Source organism: Otolemur garnettii, unplaced genomic scaffold, assembly GCF_000181295.1.
Source record: "Otolemur garnettii isolate 467f Iridium unplaced genomic scaffold, OtoGar3 scaffold00123, whole genome shotgun sequence".
Classification (NCBI taxonomy): domain Eukaryota; kingdom Metazoa; phylum Chordata; class Mammalia; order Primates; family Galagidae; genus Otolemur; species Otolemur garnettii.
The window spans coordinates 2,882,951-2,899,524 of record NW_003852518.1 but is presented as its reverse complement, the minus strand read 5'-3'; the positions used below and the strand labels follow the sequence as shown (position 1 = coordinate 2,899,524).

Here is a 16,574-nt window from a genome sequence, read left to right as displayed (position 1 = left end):
AAGTTCTCAGAATTATATTTTAGATTTAAAATAAATCATATTAGGGATTTGAGAAAAGATTTATCTACTCTGGGTTCAAACAATCAACCTAAAATGTGTGTGTTTCTGTGTTTGTATTCAGAGAAAATACATGAGTTACTAAGATTTCTTTGTTTCACACTTTGACTGCATTTTACAAAGTTAATTTTTGGTTTCATTTCAGTAAAACCACACACAAAATGCCACAGTTACATCAGTTAGTTTTTTTTATTTTTTAATGCTACAAAGTTTATAAAACTCTGTGGCTTAAAACAATTGTCATTCACCCGTAAGAGCCTGCAGGTTTTCTGGAGGTGGCCTGAGCTAGGTAGGGCTTGTTCCAATTATCTCACATCTTTCTTCTGAGATCAATGTTTGCAAGGTTGAGCTGGAAGAGTAAAAGGGCCAAACCACATGAAGATGAGTCTAGTGGTCCCATCACACCTACTAAGGTCCTTTTGGCTTCATCAAGTCACATGGCAAGCCGGAAGAAAAAGGGCAAGGAGGTAGCCCCACCCACAGGGGAAGAGCACCATGTGGTTATGTCACAAAACACGGAGGCAGGACAGAGCCAAGGTCTGGGGCCACATTTGTGATCCACTGCCATCTCCTGGCATTTATAAACACTTATTTTAAACCTTGCCATCCTTTTTGCTTTTTAACTGCTTAATTTAGATACAACAAATGATCATAAGGCTGTAGAGATAGGTGTAGAATCCCCTATTTAAGGCACATAAGCAAATGGCTTTTAGTACACTCACACATATGTATTTTAGAGAATTTTTATCATTTCAAAAAAAGCCCCCTATCCCTTCAGGTTGTCATTTTCCCAGACTCCCATTGCCTTAGTTTATTTTGTTTGGTTTTTTGAGACAGCTCCTCATCTAGATCACTTACAGCAACCTCAAATTCTTGGACCCACACAGTCCTCCTGCCTCACCCTCCTGAATTGAATAGCTGGGACTGCAGCTGTGTGCCACTGTGCCTGGCTTGTGTTTCTATTTTTAGTAGAGATGGAGTGTTCCTGTTACTCATTTGATCTGGAACTCCTGAGTTCAAGCAATCCTCCCCACCTCAGCCTTCAAAGAGTGTTAGGATTACAGGCATGAGCCACCACCCAGCCCCCATTTTTTTATTTTCTGTTCATAAAGATTTGTCTATGATTGACATTTCATATAAATGGAATCATGTAGTGTGTGATAGTTTGTGACTGGCTTCTTTCACTTAGCACGGTATTTTGAAGTTCATCCATGTTGTAGCAATTTTATCAGTACATCGCTCCTTATACAGTCAAATAATATCTAACAGTTATTCATCCGTTCATTAGCATTTGGCCACTATGAAAAATTCTACTCTAAGTGTAAGGTCATATTATCAGCAAACAAAGAGATTTTTGACCTCCTCTTCCCCCATTTGGATGCCCTTTATATCCTGCTCTTGCCTGATTGCATTAGCTAGAATTTCCAGCACTATGTTGAATAGTAGTGGTGATAGAGGACAGCCTTGTCTGGCTCCAGTTCTAAGTGGAAAAGCTTTCAATTTTACTTCATTCAGTATGTTATTGGCTGTGGGTTTGTCACATATGGCTTCAGTCAGTTTAAGATGTGCCACCTATGCTATATTCTTAAGTGTTCTTCTTAGAAAAGGCTGCTAAATTTGATGAAATGATTTTTCTGTATCTATTGAGAGGATGATATAGCTTTTGTTTTTACTTCTATTTATATGGTGAATTACAGTTATGGATTTGCATATGTTAAATCAGGCTTGCATCCTTGGGATGAAGCCTACTTGATTATGACATATAATAATATAAATGTGCATCTGTGATCTATTGAGATTTTATTGAGTTTTTTTTTTTGATCAATATTCATTAGTGAAATATGTCTTAGTTCTCCTTTTTAGCTGGGTCCTTTCCTAGTTTTGGAATCAGGGTGATGTTTGCTTCATAGAACATGTCAGGAAAGGTTTCTTCCTGTTCAATGTTAGGTTCTACAGTACAGGAACAAGCTATTCTTTGAAGGTTTGATAGAATTTTGGTGTGAAGAAATCTTGTCCAGGGCATTTTTTTTTGTTAGAAGATTTTTTATTGTTTCTTTAATCTCAGTGTTTGATATTGGTCTGTTCAGGAGATCTATTTCTTCCATTATGTTTTGGGAGATGGTGTAATTCCAGGTGTAGGTCTATTTCCTCCACATTGCCAAATTTCTAGATGTATAGTTTCTTATAGTAGTCAGAGATAATCTCTTGTATCTCTGTGATTTCTGTTGTTGTTTTCCTTTTCTCATATATGCCTATAAGAAACAAGTTGAGAAGCTAATTAAAGACACAATTCCCTTCACAGTAGCTTCAAAGAAAATGAAATACCTAGGAAATATACGTACTAAAAGAAGTGAAGGACTTCTACAAAAAGAATTATGAAACCCTATGAAAAAGAAATAGCAGAAGACATTAACATATGGAGGAGCATACCATACTTCTGACTGGGAAGAATCAACATTGTTAAAATGTCTACACTTCCCAAAGCAATCTATAGATTCAATGTAATCATTAAAATAGCATACTTTGAAGAACTAAAAAAAATAGTTCTTTGTTTCATATGGAATCAGAAAAATACCCATGTAGCCAAAGCAATATTTACTAATAAAACAAAGCTAGAAGCATCACCCTACCAGACTTTAGGCTACATTACAAGTCTACAGTGATCACCAGCATGGTATTGGCACAAAAATAGAGACATAGACATTTGGAACTAATTAGAAAACCAAGAGATGAAACAATCTCTTGTAGTTATCTGACCTTTGATAAACCAAACCAAACCAAACAAAACAAAACAGAAACAAACAAACAAAAAACAAAACATACACTGGGGAAAAGAATCCCCATTCAATATATGGTGTTTGGAGAACTGGATAACTACACATAAAATATTGAAACTGGACCCGCAACTTTCACCACTTGCAAAAATTGATTCAAGACAGATAAAAGAGTTGAATCTAAGGCAAGAAATGATAAAAATAATAGAAGAAAGTGTGGTAAAAACTCTTGAGGATGTCAGTCTGTGGAAAGGTTTTATGAAGAGTCTTCTGTGGCAACTGCAGTGAAACAACAATAAACAAATGAGACTTAATTAAAATGAAAAGCTTCTGCACAGCACAGGACACAACAATCAAAGCAAATAGCTAACTTACATAATGGGAAAAGATATTTGCAATGATTATCACAATGGCTTGGTAACTCCAATCTTTAGAGAATTCAAATTAACAAAAAAAGAGCAAACAATCCCACTTATTACTGGGCAAGAGACATGAACAGACCGTTCTCTGATGAAGACAAATGAATGGCTAATAAACATATGAAGAAATGCTCATTGTCCCTATGCATCAGAGAATTGCAAATCAAAATCACTGTGAGATATCACCTAACCCCAGTAAGATTTCTCCACATCACGACATCCTAAAGCTGCAGATACTGGCTTTGATGTGGAGAAAGGGAAACACTTTTACACTGTTGGTGGGACTGAAAACTACAGCCTTGTTGGAAGGAAGTATGGCATCCTCAAAGAACTCAAATTAGACCTTCCATTTGACCCTGCAATCTCACTATTAGGCATCTACCCAGAAGAAAAATAAAATCATTTTATAATAAAGACATCTGCAACAGATTATTAATCACAGCTCAATTACAATCACCCAAGATGTAGAAATGATCTAAATGCCCATCAATGCAGGAATGGATTACCAAGTTGTGGTATATGTATACCATGGAATACTATTCAGCCATAAAAAGATGGAGACTTTACATTTTTTGTATTAATCTGGATGGAGTTGAAACACCTTCTTAGTAAAGCATCACAAGAGTGTAAATCCAATGTACTCAGTGCTAATATGAAGCTGGTAGACAATCTAATTCATGCCCACATAGGAGAAAATCTCAATTCAATTCAAGTTTGAGGGAGGGGAAATGGGGGAAAGGTTAGAGGGGAAGGGGGCATGGGGTGCTTCTACTTAATAGACACAATATACGGGAATATGGAACACCTTTTATGTGTGGGACACAACTATAAGAGGAACTCTACCAGGTCAAATATTGTGACTTGGGTTTGGTACCTTCACATTAACTGAAATTAAAAGGTTCTTATGCATGAACTTCTGGAAAATATGTTGCAAATGAAATCAGTTCCCTTGGAAATAGATTATGAGCTATATGTTTTATGGCTTGCTTCTTTGAGGCACAACATATGGGCCTGATCTCTGGAGCTGGAATGGGAACAGGGATGATGTCATGCTTCTGTGTGACTGACACCCTCACTTTAGGTGCTGAGCACTCAAAGGAAAAAGAGGGAAATAGACTCAGATTTTCTTGGCTTGCTCACCCAGTGTGGAAACATCACAGCATGATTTAGAACAAGGACAACAGGGACCCTGATATTCTCAGCAATGCTGCCCCTAACACAGAGACTTTGACTCATGAGGTAGAGCTACATGAGAGAAGGGAGCCATTACCTCTCAGATGTACTTGCAGGCAACTGAGCCTCAGCAGCAGGTAGCTGGTCCAGGATAAGAAATGGTGACATCCTACACTTCTGGGAAAACAGCCCCCTGACTGGAGCTAAGATGAGAGAGAGCCCTGTTAAGTCTGTTAATCAGATACAAGCCACTGGACATATATCAGTCATACCAGATCTCTTAAGTAAAGGGAAGGCCTGCAGGTGTGGTTTAATGGGTTTATCTTACCTGACCTCATGCTGGTTTATGACATTGCTTCTCAGTTACAAAGAATAACCTTCAAAAGGAAAGAGGTGTATCTGACCTTTCTCCTCATGTTGGCAGCTCAGCTTGAAGGGCTTTCTTTTTTTTCTGGGGAGGAAGGTTCTTTTGGACAAGAGGGGTGTCAGTCAGCCAGCTGGGGGACTTCAGATTTTATTTTAGTTCTCATAGAGCTAATCTAGCTTTTAATCAGTTATTGGAGAGATCCAAGTAATATTGAAAAAATTCACCATCTGGTTTATTCATTGTCATAACTCATCTATCACTAGAGTCTTTCCTGTCCATGGTATATTTAGGTGAATATTCCTGATTTGACTCCACTGGGAATCCAAGGTCTCTTATCTTAATGATCCTATGAATTCCTGGTGAGTGACAAGGTCTTCATGCCCTGCCCCATCTTTGAGTCTGCAGGGTCCTAGCTGGGTATATACCCCAATCTGGGGAGCCTGCCATATAGCCTGCCCCCTACATCCAAATGTATTTGTTGCAAGTATTCTGTAAATTTAGGAATTTTTTCTTTTTCTTTTTTGTAGAGACAGAGTCTCACTCTATCATACCTCAGTGGAGTGCCACGTGGCATCACACAGCTCACAGCAACCTCCAACTCCTAGGCTTAGATGATTCTCTTGCCTCAGCCTCCGGAGTAGCTGGGACTACAGGCACCTACCACAAGGCCTGGCTACTTTTTTGCTGCAGTTTGGCAGGGGCCAGGTTTGAACCGTCTACCATCGGTATATGGGGCTAGCACCCTACCCACTAAGCCAGAGGTGCCACCTAAATTTTTGAATTTTTTTATGTTTTTGAGTGTGGGACTAAAAAGGGGAGTGATCAGGGAATTCTGGAAGATCCGTCTACCCTGCCCCACCTCACATTCTCAGCTGCTTTCTCCCTCAGCTCACCGGCTGCTAATGACTTATCATTACAGTCTAGCCATGTCTAGGCCTTGGCACTTTTACCCAGGGTCTGGTTTATCAAAGTCTTTTCTCAATAATAGAAGGATATTTTTCCTAAAAGCAATTCCTCTCTGCTAAGACAATTAAGCATTTTACTTATTGTTACTTTACTCAAAGACAATTTACATGGGATCTGATTGGAGTCCTTAGGGTTCTTTGTGAAACCTCTGGAACTGGAGGCAAAAGAGAGCTAGTCAGATTTCTGAGGGGGCTGTGCAATTTGGCCTCTTGCAATTTTTTAGGGTCTCTAAACTTTTTTTTTTTTCATTTCAGGAATACCTTAGAATCTAGATAAACAAAAGATACTTCTTAAAGTTAACAATATTGAGAAAGTGATTTTCTGTATTTCCCACTCTTCACAAGTAAGCAATACCCTACAAAAGCTTAAAACTGCAGCAGAACAGAGTAAAGCATATTTGCTTATGTGCCTGCAGCAGAACTCTCCCCTTCCCTGTGGAAGTATTTTACAAAGCTTCCATTTTTGTGCAGATGGTGACTGAGCAGGAGCGCCGGCTTTGACCACTCCCCGTTTTTAAGCTGGTGTTTTCCTCTTCAGGTCTCCCCCCTAACTACTAAGGGCCTCTCCATGGGCAGCACTCATCAGGCCAGAAGTACTCAGGGCTTCTTCCATGGAACATTTGATTAATGACATGCACAGGCTCAGAGAAGAGTGATCAGGAAGAGAGTGACTACTTTAGCGTCCTTTACCTCTGGAGGAAACCGTTTGGGAACAGCTTGGCAGCTGACGAGGACTTCTGATGGGGAAAGACTTGATTGAGCTTGTAGAAGCACTGCCCTTTCCCCAGGGCATTTCTCCTCTGGTACTTGTAGAATGGATAGACACGGAAAGCATAGAAATGTTCTTATCTTTGATCATTGGACTTTTGATTTCTTTGCATTAAGAAAATGTGCTGCCATTTTCTTTTTAGGGCCAGAGGTGTCTCACTGAAATTCAGACTCCTTCAGAATATTAAGACCCAGAGAGCTCCTTTTGTTTTCATGTGGTTTTGGGGTAGGATGTGAGGCTTTCTACTAAATCAGACTGTCTGTCTATAGAAATCATTTCCATGTCTTGCTGACCCTTGAACTTTTGTAAGACTCCTGTTAATCAGAAAACCACATCCATAATTTATTTCAACACCAACGAAATTTTAGGGATTCATCCATGCTCCAAGCAAAAGTTGTCTACTACTCAGAGTAGAAATCACGGTGTCAGGATTTCAACATCATGAATAATTGTTACATTTATTTCCTAACTTTCTTTTGCTCTCCCTGTTTTCTGTTTTGTTTTGTTCTGAGACAAGTTCTCACTCTGTGGAGCGAGTGGAAAGTGGAGTGCAGTGGTATAATCATAGTTCACTGCAACTTCCAATTCTTGAGCTCAAGTGATCCTCCTGCCTCAGCCTCCCAAAATGCTGAGACTACAGGCATAAGCTATCATCCCAAAGAAAAAAAATGCTTACTTGTGGAGAGTGGGAAATATAGAAAATCACTTTCTCAATATTGTTAACTTTAAGAAGTATCTTTTGTTTATCTAGATTCTAAAGTATTTCTGAAATGAAAGAAAAGTTTAGAGACCCGAAATAATTGCAAGAGGCCACATGAGGAGCTAAGCCATATAGCTGTCATCTCACCCCTCTAAAAAGAAAAGAGTGTCTCCTGGTAGTTTGGTGGTGAACACGGTGTAATGCTGGAGATGCAGCCATGTGCTTTCTGTCCCATGTACTTGACTTTTGTTCCATGATTCCTTTGATTACTCCAAAGAAGAAAAGAAAATAATAGAAATAGTTCATTTGCTATTTAGTTAAGAAAGCAATATTCTCCCCATTACTCCCAAGCCTACAAAGAGTTTAATCCATTGATTTCTTCATTAGGTGGGAGCTGGGCACCTACAGGGATGGTAGGGTCAGTGGCAGGAAAGTCTGTGGGTTGCATTCCTTATGCCAGTGTTGTTATCCTGTTTTATCTCATAGCACACTTGAACCTATAGTAAAACTTCCAAAACTTCCATGGCACACTTAAGTTGATCAAAACTAAAAAGAAGAGTTAAAAAAAAAGGATATACTTCCTGTGCTTTGAACTTATTTCAAAAAGAATTTAATTAATGATCTTTAAAATTTTTCATGGCACACCTAAAATCCTCTCACAGGACATGGGTATTGCCTAGCACACTTCTCTAGGGGGGTTTACTGTGACAGCTGATGGTGTGGAAGGAGGCACCTCATACCTACACACACAAGGGAGGGGCCTCCATGTGCATAACAGGCCTTGTACCACTGAGTACTAAGGTAGTACTGAACTTACTTAGGAAAGGTGAGCTGCTGTGGAGAGCATAAAGGACCCTCCTAGATGAGGAGTTGGAGAGGAAGCCATTAGTCACTTCGTGTAGAGCCTTGTGGACAGAGCTGAAGACTTTGATTTCTGAGTCAAAAATGGCATGGCCTCTTAAGTTCTGAGACAGTTCTGTTGGCCTTTCCCTGGGGCAATGTTCACCCAAGCTCTTTATTCTGTTTCTATAGCTGGCAGACTCATTTAAGAAAGTGCCACCTCTAGCCCCATGGAGGAGTCTTTATGGACAAATGGGTGCTGACATAGTTCAAGCTTCTTTTTATCAGGAAGCCGTGTCATCAACACATACAGTCTTGTCTTTAAACTCAGAAGCCTACTGAGGCTCTATTCAAAGAGCATTTTCCCCCCAGGAGGCATGTAGGTGCCAGCTGCCAAGGCTGGTTTGTTATTGTTGTTGTATTATTACTTGTTTGTCAAAGGCTCTCTTTATGTTAGTACCTTTGATTTGTAATCCTGGCAGCCATTCTGATTTGCTTATGCAACGATTAGAAAGTTTCCCTAATCAATTATTTTTCTTTTTCTGAGACAAAGTCTCAAGCTGTTGTCCTGAGTAGAGTGTCATGGTGTCTCACAGCAACTTCAAACTGTTAGGCTTAAGCAATTCTCTTGCCTCAGCCTCCCAAATAGCTGTGACTACAGGCACCTGCCACAATGCCTGGCTATTTTTATGTTGTAATTGTCATTGTTGCTTTAGCTGGCCTGGGCCAAGTTCAAATCCGCCAGTCTTGGGGTATGTGGCTGTCACCATAACCACTGTGCTATGGGCGCTGCTCCCTAATCAAATTTACCAGGAGTTGAAATCATAAAGGGATGAGTGCTTGTGATGAAGACACGTGCTTGGAGAGCAAGCCCCAGTTGGTCCCCATGCTGCCAGATAATAAGCTTAGTGACAAAAAGAAAAATGTGCTGGCTTCTTTGGACCCCCCAATTTTGCATTTTATGAAGAGGAAATGCTACCCGTTTTAATCCGGATGTAGGCTGTTGTAAGAATAAAATGAAGGTGTTGATGTGAACATGTTGATATGGAGAATACAGGAGCAGCAAGGGTTCACCAGACCCTGCTGCCAGCCGCAGCTGTGAGTTTAAATGACCAGAGGTGGAATCAAACCCCCTCCATTGCCTTTGAGTGTGTGACCTGAACAAGGTACCTAACCCATGCGAGCTGCCACTTCACTTCTGTAAAATAGAGACAGAGACAGCAACTTCAAAATCCTACAGGGATTAAATGGGATGACGTGCTGGGTGCCCCGTTCTCAGGGCAAGCAGGATGCAGCAGCAGCTCTGGCCTCTCTCGGGCTCTGTATCTCCCCAGTGGGCGGGATGAGGACTGGGATAACAGTCACAATGTTCCTAACGTGGAGACGCTGGCTTGTACCTCCAGTGCTCACATCAATGCTTGCTCTTCATCTGTCCTCCGGCTGCCTGTCCTCAGTGCCACCTCCCCTCCTCTTCACGCATCTCCAAGACAAGTGATTGCAGTTTGGTTACTAAGGATGGTTCACAAAGATGTGGCATCCTGTGGAGAGGCTGACCCACGAGGAGTGGGGTGCAGTACACTGAGGGACAGGAAGGTGGGCACTGGGGGCCGATGTGGTCTGAGGCAGTGGGGGCCCATACTCCACAGCCAGTGCTGGATGGGGGCTTTGTGGGTGACCACAGGAGGTCTGGTCCTTCTCTGCTCTCACTCTGTACAGTGGGAAAAGGTCAATGTTAGAGACATCCCATGGTCCGATACCTGTGGGGAAGGGGGTATGTGTGTGTGTGAATAGATTTCCTGTGGAACAGATGATGGAAATAGGTGAGTATATGTATCTTTACATGTCGTCACCTAATACAGGTATTACATAGCTTACAAATCTTATTATTTTCTGAAATATAAGATTAGCTTCTATACCAAGAAGAGTTTTATGCATTTAATTTTTAGAAGCAATATGACAGAAGGTTTCTAAATAAATGATTTACAATCAGAAACTGAAATAGCGTTGCAGAGTATAGGACATTAATGAGGGTGATCTCTTTATTCCTTAGAAACCTATTTTTTCTCATTATCTATAAAAGTGGAATATACTCATTATCTTAAAATTCATAAGCTTATAAATAAAAAAAAGACATGCTATTATCCCTCTTGTATAGATCCCATTCTAGGATTTTTATTTGAGTCTGATTTTGTCAACATAGGTGGATGTATTTACATAGTTGATATCATACTGAGCCTGTTATTCCTTTTCTTATATTTTGTACTTTACATTTAATATTATATATAGGTATTTTTCTCACCATTAAATGTTCTTTGTAGAGATATTTGTGATAGCTGAGGCTGAAATAACCATATTTGTCATAAATCTTTGACTTTTAATTTTTGGGAAAAATTCATGTAAAAGAGTCTTAAGCCCAAGAATGCAAAGCTTCATAGGCTCTTGGTATAATTTAAGTGATATATCAGAAAAGTTGCTTCTGGAGTCTAACCAGCTTTCTCCTTGTGCTCTTGAATCATCTGGCTTTTGAAGTCTGTGTGTGTTGTTATTCGTCTAGTACATTACTCCGGCTTCTGTTTTAGCATTTGTTACAAATATTACATTAATGTCTGTGAGACAAAAATGCTGTATCACAAAAAGTTGTAGACTATCTCTTATAAATCTTTATACAATCACTGATTATGTAAATGATGTTTTCATAATATATTATGTTGAAATGCTAGATTAATAAGTAAGTATAGAAATAAATGACTCCTTGGCTATTTTGAAACTTTTTATTCTGTAGAAGTATGGGAATCAAATAAATACTGGAGGGAATTTAGATCCTTGGCATAAATGTATAGGTTACAGGCAGAGTGAGCAGGGACAGCCAATATAAATGAGACACTTGCATACAGTGAATTTAATAATCTACAAAGCTCCCCTCAGTTGTTGAAGACACCATACTTTTCTAAGTTTGTATTTGGAAGACTTATTAACTGTTCTAGAGAGAGCTTGAGTAATTTGCCCACCTAATTTAGGAATATTTTTCTCTTGAGTTTGTTTTTGTTTCTGTTTCTTAAGAGTGGTATAATTTCTAATGATTCATATTCTCCAGAGTAAAGCTAGAAGTATTTTATTTCAAAGGAAACTTAATTTTCAAAATGTAATTTTCAAAGAATTTTAAATATTAATATGCACATAGGTTTGTAAAGAATTTATTAGACAATTACTGGAATTTAGCATGAAATTTTTCAGCATTCATTAGCAGAATATGCCCTCAGGGGCGCAGTTCCTAATGCTGAGAGTGGGTCCTAATGTGCATGAGAAGGTGCAGCCCTCTCCCTCCCACCATCCCCTCACACCATTGTGTCTCTCTGTAGGGCCCCAGTTCATGTTCAGTCTGTTCATCTGCCTTCATGTAAGTTCCCCAAATAAACTATGAACTTTTTCACCCTAAATAGAGCATTCTTCCATTTGGTCATATACTTTGGTCAAAACTGAAATCTCGCTATTTACTTCCCTCTTTGTCTAGGCAGTGTCAGAAATCATTCCAAGCGATTTGTAAGAATTCATTCATCCATTCCTCTGACAGCCTCACTGGGTGGCTGCCATTATTAGCCTCATTTTCTAGATGAGACTTTTGAGGCTAGGAAATTTACCTGACTTTTCAGAGTCACACAAGTAGTACCGGGAAGAGGTGGATTCGAACCCAGTTTGTCAGGAGTCAGCACCGATAGTGCAAACTAAGCATGTTGTGTTGTCAGGATCCTTAACCACCATCCAGGAGACCAGAAAGGCATCCCCATCCACAAACGTGTCCTCTCCCCACTACCGAAGATGCAGCATCAGCCCAGACACAGAGGAGCAGGCCCCATGCTCCTGGGAGAATCTACAAAGCTCGCAGGACACAGAACTTCACTGTGGGAACCTCCTTCAGTTCTCTGGGGCTTGGTCCCTTCCTTGCCCAACACCCTGAAGTATGCACCGCCTTTGGAGGACGTGGGGAAAATAGAGTGTGATGATCCCTGTTAATCAGCAGCACAGCCCCTGACACATACCGACCAGGAGCAGAGGATGGGCTGCCGAATACACACCTCTGTACTGACCCACATTTTTGGCCCCTAAAAAATTCTTAGACATAGCTAAATCGAGCTGCCTCTTGGTGTGCTTTCCTGTATATTTTATGAATGTCTTCAACAACCTCTCAGCCATATGTAGATTAGAAACCATCAACTCAAAATATGGGAGCCTGCTGAGGCCCTGTGCAGACCTCAGAGGGAAATGCCACCTGACAACCTGACACCCTGAAATCAAAAACATCATCCCGGGGGAGGGGTTCTGGGGGTGTTCACAAGGGGGTCCATGGCACTGAAACCAGGTCTAGTGATCATAAGCCTCTGATTTTATCAGACTTGAAACTGTGATTCAACCATAAATATATTCAGGGTCAGCCTTAGGTGGGAAAAATTTCCTTAAGTATGACACATTTTCCCCAGCAATGTTTCATAAGTTAGGTGTTGTAGCATCATATTGTGAGTATTGTAAATGATTGTGTTACAGTTTAAGTGAGGTAGTTTAAGATTATAAGACTTTAAACATGGCATTTATTGGCTCCCACTCATTAAGCTTATATTTATCAGTGTTAGATAGTGTCCTGGGTACTAGGTACTGTGCAAGCATTGTACTAGGTGCTAGGTACTGTGCTAGGTACTTGTGATACATACATAAGTGAACAAAATAGACTAAAACATCAATCATCATGGTATGTTCATGTATTTGTTTTTTATTGAGCAGATCTTTACTGAGATGCTAGGAGGTGCCCAACACTGTGCTGGATGCCTGGGATAAAGCAAGAGAATAATACATGTAGTTTTCAGATGATCTATACATTTTTGGAGACTTCCATTTGAGATGACCTTAGAACAGCAGTTCTCAACCTGTGGGTCATAACCCCTTTGGGGGTCAAATGACCCTTTCACAGCGCCTAAGTACATCCTGCATATCAGATATTTACATTATGATTCATAACAGCAGCAAAATTACAGTTATGAAGTAGCAATGAAAATAATTTTATGGTTGGGGGTCACCACAACATCATGAACTGTATTAAAGGGTCGTGGCATTAGGAAGGTTGAAAACCACTGCCTTAGAACATGAGTCTTACCACACACAAGGCCATTTGAACAGACTGCACTGTGCAGATCTGTAATCAGTGTGTTGGGAGCAGTGCCTCTTAGAACATGAGTCTCACCACATGCATGGCCATTTGAACAGCCTGCACTGTGCAGATCTGTAGTCAATGTGTTGGGAGCAGTGCCGCCTCTTAGGCTGGTGACTTCCCTCACAGCCACGCCTCCTCACATCACCTCCACCTGGGTGGAAGTGCAGTTGACAGAATTCTTCTCCATAACAAACAAGGACCTGGCTGAGTTAATTTTGCATTCTTTTTATTGCCCAGCCGCATTTTAATCACTCAGACCTTGAAGCAGAAAGGCCAGCAGTCAGGCTTCTTGGGGTTAGTTTCCAGTGGGCTCCTGACATCCTCTAACTGATCCTTTATTTTCACCATTCATATTTTCACCTTCCCTTTTTTATTAACTAGTCATTGATCCCAGGGCTTGATAATTATTACTTTTTAAAGATAAATCCATGTCTGTGTCAATTTAAATGGAATGACAGTAAACTGAATAACTTATAATTAATTTCTGCATTACATTGTTAAGAATCTGAAATCTCTAACAGTTTGGAATGGTTACTTCCTTTTTCTGCCTTTGTATAAAAATGGACTTAACATTTCCACATCTTAGGTCATATATTATTAACCATATTTTTTTTTGATTTAACTCTCAGATTTGGTGATGGCTATACAGTCAAAGTTTGGCTCTGTAAGGAAACAAATCACCATCATACTGTTTCTGACTGCCTGAAGCTCTATTTCCCAGGGATCCAGTTTAAGGTAGTGCTAATATTCTGCATTGCTTCTTTGTTTTTGGCTAAAAAAATGTATAAACATATTATATGCTTTTTCTTTTTTTATTCTGTGCTGCTGTGAAATACTTGCTATTGTCTCAGCCTCATTGTAAAGTATAGGCGATGGTTCCCTTCCCAAAACAGCATGGATAGCTGATATTGTTTAACCACTGTGAAGAATGCCAAGCCTGGATTGCCCACAGTGGACAACTGCACATCACCCACTGTCTGTGGGCACACCTGCATTGCCTGGGTCACCTTATTGGGATAGAAGATTATAACAGCTAATTTCTTCCGTGTATTTGCTAAGGGGCTTATAGGGTGGCATTTTTGGTATCATTGTAAAGAAGAGCCCTGTGCTTAGGATTATAATCCTCTTTAAACATGACATGATCAAGTGTGGTCCCTGAATCAGCCCCATCTTCACACCTGGGACCTGTTAGACAGGTAGAATCTCAGACCCCAACCTGCTCAGTTTCAATCTGCTTTTTAACACAGTGATCAGGTGACTCCCATGCACATTAAAGATGGAGCAGCACTGTCTAACATTCTTTACAACACTGTAGGATGGTAGTTTATTGTAAATTCTAACATTCTACGGCCCATAAAGTTGCTACTTCCTACTTATTTTAACAGCAACTATTTAGTAAATCCTCCTACAAATGCTGTGTGAGATGCTGTCATTCACGCTTAGGTACCGCTCTGGGCAAAACTGTAAGACAGATGCATTGCCTCCATTGGCACACGTCAAAACAAGGATCAGAAAGGTTAATATCAAGAGTTGCCTGGCTGATAATGAGGACATCTGAGAGCTGAGCCCAAGCCCCATTGGCAGCTCTGGGTACTTCCATCCATCTTTGTTAAACCACATTGGCTGCTTTCATCTAGAATAACTGTAGGCACCTCTGAGTCCATTAGGAGGTCTTCCCCGGGCTTATGGCAAGAAGAGAGCCATCAGGGCCCAAAATAGCAGCACAACTCAAGTGAGCGCTATTCATCAAATATGCTTCATGGTAAGCTCTTGTCAGTAAACGTTCATTGAAGACTTGGGAAATTAATCTACACACCTGGTGTTTATGCATGAGGTTTCAGAAAACACAACTAAATTTATTGGCCAATTTAAATGTAGCATGAGATCAATTTTGTCTAATGACTGATAATCATGTGATACTTTTTTGTTTTTCTTAATTTTGGGGGTTCAGGGACAGCACCTCAATTTACTGGAATATCATGTGCCAAAAAGATGGGGATGCTTAGCTGACTTGTTCAAAGTTCTGGAGAACAATAAGACCTTCTTGAATATCAAGCATTACTCCATTAACCAAACCACTTTGGAGCAGGTATGGTACCCTGAAGGGTTAGCAGGCTACAGTCTGGTCTGCTCCTCAGGCCTAATCCAGCCAACTGTTACATTAGCCAGATTGCTTCTTCAGCTCATCATTTTATTTAATTAATCTTGTTCAACTTTACAAAACTCTGATTAGAATGGAGAGTGTTAAGAGTTTTGTTTATCATATGCCCTTCACTTGAGAGAGTCAATAGACTTTGATTTGTTCATGGTTATACCGGGCATTCAGTTAAAGTTAAATAGTGTCCCAGGATCCTTATCTACTTTACTCAGCCCCTCAAAGGTTTGGGGGCACACTGGAATCATGTGATAGCTAATTCTGGGGGAAATCACACAGGATTGATTTGCTAAAAGCATCAGAAACGTAAAAATACATCACACCTTCTTTCTAAAGCCACACTTATGGGACCGAGAACTTCAGGGTGATCTGTTAAATGTCTAGAAATATTCATCATCCTGGAGTTGCACCCTCAGTGGATTGATGTGTCCATGTATGGGGTCATATGAATTTACAGTTTGTGACTTTTAGGACAAGCTGGGCAGTGTTCAGAGAGGATGTCTCCCCTTCCAACAGTTGAGACAAAAAGTGGAAACATTCTTACAAGTCAACAACTATTTTATTATTTCTACAGATATTTATTAATTTTGCTACTGAGCAACAGCCAACTCTGGAATCTACTTTTATTCCATCCACTGACCATCATCACCGGCATCATCTGCCCGTCTAAGTGGGAAAAGAAGAAATTTTCATAAAGAATAAAGCCTTGTCTTTGCAATTAATAGCCAAGGATCAAACCAATGCATGAGCAGCTGAGGAGCTGGGAGACAAGCTCCAGGCAATCAAATTTCATTCTCTATTTCATTTTCTATTTTGAAATTCTTTGTTAATTAATAAAAGGTCTTTCTTTTCTGTAGACTGTTGGGGAATTCCTTCAACACGGTTATTCTTTTTGCCATGCTACATGGGTACCAGCTTCTTTGTCACAAAGGCACAAATGACCTGACAGAGTCCAGACTGAGATTCTGGAGCTGGAAACTCTGTCTGCCACAGGTGGCCTGCTCCAAACACCTCACCTTTTAATCGTAAGGAAATTGAGCTCCCTCCTCTCCCCACCAACCCACTGCCTAAGGTTAAAAATCTTTCCTAACTTATTTTTAGAGAATGTAGTGTCAGTGACTGCTTTCTGTTTTTGTCATCCTTTTATTAGATACA

At 40.1% G+C, this 16,574-nt stretch overlaps 1 protein-coding gene across 1 annotated transcript in view; it reads left to right on the top strand.

The window, feature by feature from the left end:
* ABCA13 (ATP binding cassette subfamily A member 13) overlaps positions 1 to 16,089 on the top strand; it is a 557,155-nt gene extending 541,066 nt beyond the window's left edge. Inside the window, exons 60-62 of the mRNA XM_003797747.1 lie at positions 13,894 to 13,999; positions 15,216 to 15,353; positions 15,994 to 16,089. Coding sequence (XP_003797795.1) covers positions 13,894 to 13,999; positions 15,216 to 15,353; positions 15,994 to 16,089 — 340 coding nt within the window. The remainder of the gene's footprint in view (positions 1 to 13,893; positions 14,000 to 15,215; positions 15,354 to 15,993) is intronic.
* The last annotated feature ends 485 nt before the right edge of the window (positions 16,090 to 16,574 follow it).